Source organism: Prionailurus bengalensis, chromosome B4, assembly GCF_016509475.1.
Source record: "Prionailurus bengalensis isolate Pbe53 chromosome B4, Fcat_Pben_1.1_paternal_pri, whole genome shotgun sequence".
In the NCBI taxonomy this organism is placed as follows: Eukaryota; Metazoa; Chordata; class Mammalia; order Carnivora; family Felidae; genus Prionailurus; species Prionailurus bengalensis.
Window position 1 is genome coordinate 6,835,560 of NC_057358.1, and position 9,416 is coordinate 6,844,975.

Genomic DNA, 9,416 nt, shown 5'->3' on the forward strand with positions numbered 1-9,416 from the left:
TGAAAAGCAGATTGAAAATTAATTAATTACTCACCCTGAAATTAAGATTGGACCCTTAATTAAGTCACTGCCAGGCCAGAACTAGAATTCATCCCCCAGAGTCCTGGTTGACTGCTTGACCCATGATGTCACTACCTCCTCACCTGAGAGTTCTTCTATCTGTTACAACAATAAGTATGAAATGATAAAAAGAAAGAATTCATCAGAATGTCTGTGCTCTGTTTCACTGTATTCCCGGCTTGAAAATAAAGCTCTTTTTGTCTATTACAATGAGTAAATGTATTCAGTTCTACTCTGATGGGCTCAATTATTCAACTCAAAACTTGAGGAAACTCTGCAAGCAAAACCGAATTTACCTTGAATTTTCTTACTGTATTTTTTCTGGTTTAACCATACTTTCTCACATGTGGAAGAGGGGCATGAGAAGGTGATAAAATCCTCATTAAAAATTGTATTAATTAATCAGCCACTCTGGACTAATTTAAAAGTCTTATTAGCTGCTTGTCGAACATCATTCATAGCAAATCACTGCTTAAATAAAGTGTTAACGACAACTGCTGTGAGTAATAAATCATCCTTTCTAGAGGACAATTTGATAATGTAGATCAAAAGCTTGAAAACTATGCCTAGACTTTATGAGTATCTTTTTTTTAACAGCTCTACAATGTGCAATTTACAAATATAACTCAGGGGCGCCTGGGTGGCGCAGTCGGTCGAGCGTCTGACTTCAGCCAGGTCACGATCTCGCGGTCCGTGAGTTTGAGCCCCGCGTCGGGCTCTGGGCTGATGGCTCAGAGCCTGGAGCCTGCTTCCTATTCTGTGTCTCCCTCTCTCTCTGCCCCTCCCCCGTTCATGCTCTGTCTCTCTCTGTTCCAAAAATAAATAAACGTTGAAAAAAATAAAAAAAAAAAAAAAAAAAAAAGAAGAAAAATACAAATATAACTCATTCACTTGAAGTGCACGGTTTAGTTTTTTTTTTTTAGTATATTCAGAGTTGTACATCCATCACCACCATCAATTTAGAACATTTTTATTATGTCAAAAAGAAACCCTGCACCCCTTAGCTGTCACCTCCCAACCACTAATCTACTTGGTCCCTGTGGGCTTGCCCATTCTGGACGTTTCACAGGAATGGACTCATACGATACACAGTCTTTTATGACTGGCTTTTTTCACTTAGCGTCATCTTTTCAAGGTCATCCCTGTTTTCTTTTAATTGTTTTAATGTTTTATTTATTTTTGAAAGACAGAGAGGGAGAGACACACAGAGCACAAGTCGGGGAGGGGCAGACAGGGAGACACAGAATCCAAAGCAGGCTCCAGGCTCTGAGCTGTCAACACAGAGCCCGACATGGGCTCGAACTCAAGAGAGATCATGACCTGAGTCGAAGTTGGACGCCCAATCGACTGAGCCCCCCAGGTGCCCCGAGGCCATCCCTGTTGTAGCATTTATTAGTACTTTATTCCTTTTTGTGTCCAGATAATATTCCTTTGTATGGATAGACCACATTTTGAGTATCTGTTCGCCAGGTGATAGACATTCAGGTTATTTCCAGTTTTTGGCTATTGTGAATAATGCCAAATTTACATAAACATTCACACGCAAGTCTTTGTGTTGGACATAGATAGCCAGGAGGGGAGTGCCTGGGCCATACGGTAAATTTCAGTTTGACTTTTTAAGAAACTGCCAAACTGTTTTCCAAAGTGTCTGCAGCATTTTTACATCCACACCAGTAGGCATGTTTTTTGATTTAGAAACCCTACTTAACAGAAAAGTCCCATGAGAGAAAACAAATAACAGAAAAAAAAATAAGAAAATTCTTTGCAACTTTTAAAACAATTGCTAATAATTAGAAATAGCCTAAAATAGTCTTAAAAAGAGGTCTGGTTAAGTATATTATGATACACAGATCAATTAGAATACAGCTACAGAAAATAATGATGTGTATCCATACATCAATAAATGTTCATTTTACTGAATCTTTATCTGCAGAAGTACTGCGTTTCCTCGGTCCCTGTGGGGAGACAGGGCCATGTGACGAGCTATTGCCAAGAAGTTATGAATGTAAGTAACATTTGTCACTTCCGGGTTAAGTGATTTAATTACAGTGGACCATCCTACAGAACTGCTTTTTCTTTCTGGCACAGTAAACAGCAGTGTTGGAAATGGTAGTGGCTCCATCAAGCCCAAGTTCCCAGTGGCCCCCACCAACCCAGGACAGACGAGCTGTACAAGCAAGGAATAAATGTTTGGTATCTAAGACACTGAGATTTTTAAGACATCGTCACCACAGAGTGACCTAGCCTATCCTGATTAATAAATCCATGACGCGTTTTAAGTGATTAAATCTGGTAACAAAACATCACATCTAACATGATCTCGTTGTGTGTAAGTCACGTGTTTGTATGTGTAGAATGTATACTGAAATGTAATGGCTGTTACCTGTGGGTGGCTGAACTCTTTTTCTTTATACTTCCCCGTATTATCTCCCATTTTGACAATTTCACGTTTTACTTCCGAAACAGGAAAAAAAAAAGCAATAAAGATATTTCCATTTAGGAAACTAAAATCATAACAGTAACTGTTTTAATCCCTATCCTCTCCTGATCTCCCCTGAAAAACACAAAAATATATATATGTGTGTGTGTGTATATATATATATGCTATATATATATATATATGCTATATATATATATATATATGCTATTATAAATTATCATTATAAGCCATTATAGAGCCTCCTACTCTACAGAGCATGGAACAGAAGAAATACCACAGGATTTAGGTTGACACCCACCACCCTGACTCCAAATGAGAACCAAAGAATTAGTAGGATGATACTGATTTCTCTTTCTACAATGAGGGGTGATGTCTGAGCCACTCTCCAAGGGACGCTTTCTGGGCAAGGTCTCCACCAGTTCTGCAGGTTCATCTCAGGTCTTTCCCTTCCTCAAACTGTGGAATAGGCTGGGGACCGCTTAACATAGCGCCGGTCAGAGGGAAAGCCCAGCCCCTCCCAGGTATTATGATCTGTGATTGATCTAAAGTATTTCCTTTGAAGTTCCCTCCTTTGTAAAATAAGTTCTCCAAGAAAATAAACAAGTTTTAAGGAGAACAAGAGAAGTTGGTTTTTCATTTTTGAGATGACTATCTTATGTCTCAGGGGATCGCTATGGCAACACTTCAGTCCAAGTTTAAACGAGATTGAACCAGAATCAAAACTTCCCGGTACAGACAGACTCCTGGTGCCAGCTAGGATCGGCTCTGGAAATCACACCGATGTCATCAGCATTGTTTTTAGTTAGGGATTCCTGATCCCTCTTATTGTTCAAATGCTTCCCTGGGAGTGGGGTTCAAGAACAGATATGTAACTGACTCCAGCTCATTGTCAAGGGCTGCCACGAACAGTAATCTCAAGAGCTTGGGGCTCCAAATCACAGACTTGCCAGAGAGCTCCAAAAAGATTCTTTGCTCCTACGGAGCTGAGCTTCCTTCTCAAGCATCAGAACAGAAGATTTCCAGGCCACGATATTTAGTGAGAAACGTAAGCCAGGATCCTTGCCATTGAGGACCATACCATATAACTTGAAAGAAAGAACTGTGCTCATGACAACTTAACAGACAGGGTCGTTTTTGTAAGTTACAAAGGAAACGGGAAAAAAGTCGAGTTTGCTAGGCTGCAAGTAACGATGAGAAGCTTTACGATGGAGGTACGGTTGAACCAGCCAGGTAGGGGTTTGGGGAGTGGATGAAAGGACAGGAGAAATGGACGGAGAATCAGGTTCAACAGGAACTATGCTGAGAAACAGCTTCAGAGATCCACAACTGCCTCTCCAATATGTATGGACCAAGCAGCACTCACTACCAGGAGGTGGGGGTCGGTGAGGATTTCCTTTGTGCAAAGAATATAGTACTAACAGTCACGGCTCTGGCGTCTAGGTCATCAGTTAGTCTAGCTCTAGTAAGATGGCAGGCACGGCTTAAATGTTCACAATTTGACTAAGGACTGTACTTGTTCCCCAAGATTTATCACAGTGTTGGATCACGATTAGAAGAGAAGAGAAATGCCCTTAGAGCATTCCAAGAAGTCCATAAATGGGAAGAGCATGCGAGGAGAGGAAAACGCAAAACCCAATTCTAACCAGGGTGAAAGACACTCAGAATATGTAGGACACAGACATTCCCTCTTGGCATGGATGTTTTAATGACCCAGGATGACTGAAGAGAGACGTGAAGACAGAGTTCATTCCCTCTACTCTTCCATTTGAGCTCTATCACTGGGTCTGTGACCCCAGGTCCCATAACAGATCCAAAGGACACTGCATTTGGGCTAACCTCAGCCACACCGCCATCAAGGGACTGAAGTCATGAGTTCCTACAGGGCTCTGTGCTAGGAACCGACCTACCAGGTGGCCCGCGTCCCCTGAGGATGTCTGCAATCCTGAAACCAAGATCCAGGAACTCAGAAGTCAGTGCCTCAGGGATCTGTTACAGGGCCTGAAACAAAACGTGGTTGGAAAGGCACTGGGTCACCATCTGTCACCTGGGCTGGGAACAATTCGTGTAGGTAACTCTGAAGGACTCGCACAGAAGTTTTACTCCTTTGGAGTAATGTTGCTACAGGCTGCTCAGCTATTTGCAATTCAGGATGCCTATAACCTCAGCCGTGGAAGAAGAAACTTTAGTTTGTGGTTACAACTCCAAACCAATTCCAGGTAGGTTAAAAAAAAAACCAAACGGCCACTGGCCTTAGGCAAGTCACTGTTTCTTTTCTTCACCTGTGAAAAACAAGGGAAATGGACTTTGCCTCTAGGCAAATAAGGAGGGGATTCAGGAGCCCCCCCACCACAAAGAGCTCAGGTGTCCATCCGCGGCCCCACCTTCTTAAATGGAGCCAGTCCCTCGTTAGCAACAGAGAACTTGCTGGGGTCTCCGAACCAAACCCTGAAAACACGGAAGGCCAGATCGCTTTCTGTGGAGCATCCAAGGTTTGGGAAGAGTGCTGGTTAGGAAAATGACCCGGTTCTCTATACATCCCTATCCTCCCTCCCCCTCCCACTCAAGGAAACGAGAGATGGCCAGTTCGGGAGCGAGTAAATCTCTGGACTCTCTCCCACAATAACCTCCTTCCGGTTCAGCCTGACCACTCCAATTCTCCAATCACACCCGTGCACATAAAGGAGACGGTACAGAGTGGCCTGGAGCTCACAAAATCTTTTATGGACTTTACTTGTTAAAGAGTTAAGTACAAAAACAAGAACAAAAAAATTTGTGGTCTCGATTCTTGATTTGTGTTTCTGAATGCAAAGGTTTGGTTGCTAGCGACAGATTATAAAAAATTAACACTCCCAGAAATTCTCAATTCGGGGGATCAGAGCATCCCCACACTCGATGTGGTCACCACAAGCCTATACTCAACACCATCCCTATTCCAGGAGCCACAAATAAAAATCACAGTGAAACAAATTCTATTAGGTTATAAATATGAAAGTGGCTTTGCCTTTGGAGGAGTCCTTGAAAGCCTGGCTTTGGCACTCAGCACACCTGGGTTCTACCCCGGGCTCTGCACGTATCACTTGGGTATGTCACTTCCTCTGGGCGGATTCCCATGGTTCTCCTGGAAAGTACGCACACGGAGACTTTCCTTGCGGTGGTAAGTCAGAGATTCAACCAGGCCGTCCAAAGACAATAAAAGTGGCTCATTTTACTTTAGTGCTTACTGAATGCATGCACTTTGCCTGGATTAACCCACTTAATCCTCACAATAATCATAAGAGCAGAACTGGGTTTATTATTTTACTATTACTTAGAGGCTAGTAAAACGTAAGCTTCAGAACCTCTCGCTTGTACAGTCTTAACAATGGGAGATACCCGCAGCGTTTGCCAGCCTATAGAAATGAGGCATTTGTTGTGATTTATCATCCTAAATAAATGTTCACTTTAGCACCTAATTTGGTAGTCATAATTTGACATACTTTTTCTTTAAGAGGGCCCTGCCAATTATGTAAACTTTATTTGCCTCTAAAAATGTAAAACTTTAATTGCAGATGAGAGTAATGATCCTATTTGGCAGATGATGAAACTGAGATCCAGAGAGGTTAAGTCACTTGCCCAAGCACACACAGCCAGTTAGTGCTGGGAATGCACATTTGAACCCAGGCAGTCTGGCTCGGAGTGCTCTTACCCATATCCTTTACTGCTTCTTATTTTTACACAGAGCCACTAGCAAACTCTCTGGGACATTCTGAACATGCAATAATTAGTCGCTTTCATTATTTTGTACATGAAAAACTGCTTTTGTAATAAGAGGAATACAGTCCTATCCTGATTTAAAGAAGCCATATCAGTTTGAAACTTGGGAAACAGATACATCTGTAACAGGCTGACTTTATACAAGAGACTTCCTTTTTAACATTAATTTCCTGGAAGGTTCTTCTAAAGCCGTATTATTCTAAGTGTGGTCAGCGGATCATCTGTATCAGGATCCCCTGAGCCCCACCCCAAACCTAATGGATCTAAATGGATGGGAGTGGGGGCTCAGGAGTCTGCGTAGTTAATGAGCTCCTGAGCCCTATTTGCACACCAGCGTGTGAAGACCACTACTGATAGCCCTCCCCGCTATGGGTAACAAATGGGGCACAGGGCCGAAGGGGAGAAAGGAGATTGAATTTAAGGTGTCATTAGTGATATTGACAAATGAAGGTAATTAACAAGTAGCAGTTGCAATGCAAGGGAAGGGGTCATGTTCATGTAAGTTGAAATTTACATAAAATTCACATATTCATTTACATTGAACAATTAAGTTTGTATGTAACTTTGAAGACCATAATTATGGGGAATAAGCACCAACTACACGCCCACGTGCTGTTGTTTTAAGTATGTTAATTCTTTCAATCTTCAAACTCCTTTTAATTAAGTAATTTCATCATTCTCACTCTCGAGATGGGTAAATAGAGACTCCCAGACAGACAGTAAGTAACTCTCCAGTACGTGCAGAGCCAGGATTTGGACCCAGGAAATCTGGTTCTGGAGCCTGTGTTCTTAAATCCCACATCACTCACACACACACACACACACACACACACACACACACACACACACACCTTTTAATAGAGATAAAAAGGTAAAATTGCAAACTTTCATAGAACTTCGTATCCTGCAGTTTCTGTCTGAGTTAGTCATTTTCAAGATGAATAAATAGTGCTGTGGTTTGAGGCAGCAAGAATCCCTAAAAGGGGCAAAGCCATGTCAGTCCGTGCAGAAAAGTCTAGAGTGCTAAGCCCACTTGCTCTGGCAGATGCTGGCACTTCCATCCCTCCTCCTAACTCATAAATATAATCCTTGTTTCAGTTTCTCCCACACTTTCCTCCCTCCACCCCCCCCCCACAAAAGTTTCAAGCTCTTTACCCCAAATTCCTTCCCTCTGCGCTTCAGCCGTCCAAGCCCAGCAGCAGGAGCTAATGTAAATGCGGACACCAGGCCAGGCACTTGAGGCGTATTCACTGCGCAATCTTTTACACCCCAGTAGTGCCCACATTTTAAAGAACTGGAAGTTGAAGCCCCCAGTGACTTGCCCAGGATCACAGAGCCGGCAAGTGACAGGACCAGGAATCAAACCCAGGCAGCCTGACACCAAGCCCGTGCCCTTAACCACTTTGCTAACACGTCTACCATTTATTGAGTGCCCACTGCATACCAGATCCTTTGCACAAACTAGCCGCTGAATCCTTACAAGCATACTCGAGAGGAGGTGTATTCTCTGCTGCGACCAAGCAGAAAGCAAGGCCCAGAAAGATTACACCGCCTGTCCAGGCCACACAACTGTAAAGGGCTAAGTGAAGGCCAGATTTTCTTTTCTGGATCCAAAGCCTGCACTTTCCCCACTCCACCTCTCCCCCTCCTGGAATTTTTACTGGTTCCTCCTCCTGCCTGACAAGCCTACAAGAGAAGGGTCGCCTAGTTTATTTTGCAGAAATCACATCCACGTGCAGACTCAACCAGAGAGTAACCACCTTCCAGATCTGCTCTTCAAACCACAGTGCTGGAAAAGGAAGAGGACAAGCAAGCCTACTTATCTCCTGTTCCCATCGTGTGAAACACGCTTTAAGCTACACAATTTTAAAATAATTTAAATGAGGCGTGTGTGAACAGCACCCAGAGATGCAGGTAAGCACTGCCTGCTTTAACTGGGGCACAGCCACTTCCCCCATGAGGTCTTCAGGCTGATATCTGTCTCAGTTTGTCCTATGTTTTTCAATAGGCTTTGCTGTTCCTCAGACATGGCATTGAGCGTTCATACATGTAGAACTTAACCACCTGTGAGGTTAGGCCTTTTGAAACACGAACTCCTGGCAGACGCACAGAATATTAACTAGGGGAAGTGAGCCTTGGGTTCTGGTCCTCCCCGTCAGGCCACCTTTAAACGGCTAACCCACTGATAGGAACCTGATGGGAAACGTGTTACCCTGGCTTTCAGATGGGGAAAGTGGAGGGTTCTGGGAGTTTGGAATTTCTCCTAGATTGTGCTTTTTCCCTGAACAATTAGGAACGACGGTAGTTAACACACTACCCCCTACATGCATCTTGAGGAAGAAACTTTGCAATTAACTGGGGGCTCTCTCTCAACAATGAACATCACGCAACAAACTAGGAGAAATCCGCGCAGATAACGGGAGCCAAGATCTGGTTGTGCAGGACTTTCAAGTCCCAGACACAATTCTGCAGGAAGTTCACCCTCCGGGCGATCGCCAAGAGTGACCAATAGAGGGGGAAGCGCAGGAGAAGACTGGGGAACAGAGAGCAGAAGGGGGTACGATGTGGCAGGAGGTGGAGGTGATCCCTCCCTTCCTCGCGTCCAGGACCCATCCGAGGGCGTCTGTCCAACAGCCACGCGCCACGAGAAGCCGGTGGGAAGGGACGGCAGCCCGCGCCCGGAGCCATCCCTAGGTCCTCCCGCCTCTACTTACTTGCTCCGAAGTGTCATCCCGGGGCCAGGCCTCTCCCAGCGACCCCGCGCAGAGCGGCAGCCCCAAGCACAGCCCCAGCAGCAGGAGCATGGCGGGGGCTAAGGCGCGGCGGCAGGGACCAAGCGGGACGCGCTCAAGGGACCGCTCCCGGGCTCGGCGGCTGCAGAGGCGCTCGGCCCCGCCTCCGCGCCCCCTCCGGGCCCCGCCCCCCACGCGCCCCGCCCCCGGCCCGCCCCGCGTCGATCCCGCTCCCAGTCGGGTCTCCACCGCCCCAGGGAGGAGGCCCCCGCAGGCCAGCCTCACCGCGAACCAGCTCGCCCCCCGGTCCCCTCCGCGGCCCGCCCTTCAGCTCCGCCCTCCTCGCCCCGTCTCCCTCAGTCGCCTTCTGCCGCCACCTTCAGGGCTTATGACACCTGCCACCCCATCCCCAAATCTTTCTCTCCAGCAAG

At 45.4% G+C, this 9,416-nt stretch overlaps 1 protein-coding gene across 1 annotated transcript in view; it reads right to left on the bottom strand.

Moving 5' to 3' along the window:
• The window catches only part of ITIH5 (inter-alpha-trypsin inhibitor heavy chain 5), a 79,735-nt gene extending 70,590 nt beyond the window's left edge, over positions 1 to 9,145 (bottom strand). The window contains exon 1 of the mRNA XM_043564311.1: positions 8,968 to 9,145. Coding sequence (XP_043420246.1) covers positions 8,968 to 9,057 — 90 coding nt within the window. The 5' untranslated portion in view covers positions 9,058 to 9,145. The remainder of the gene's footprint in view (positions 1 to 8,967) is intronic.
• Between the last annotated feature and the right edge of the window lie 271 nt (positions 9,146 to 9,416).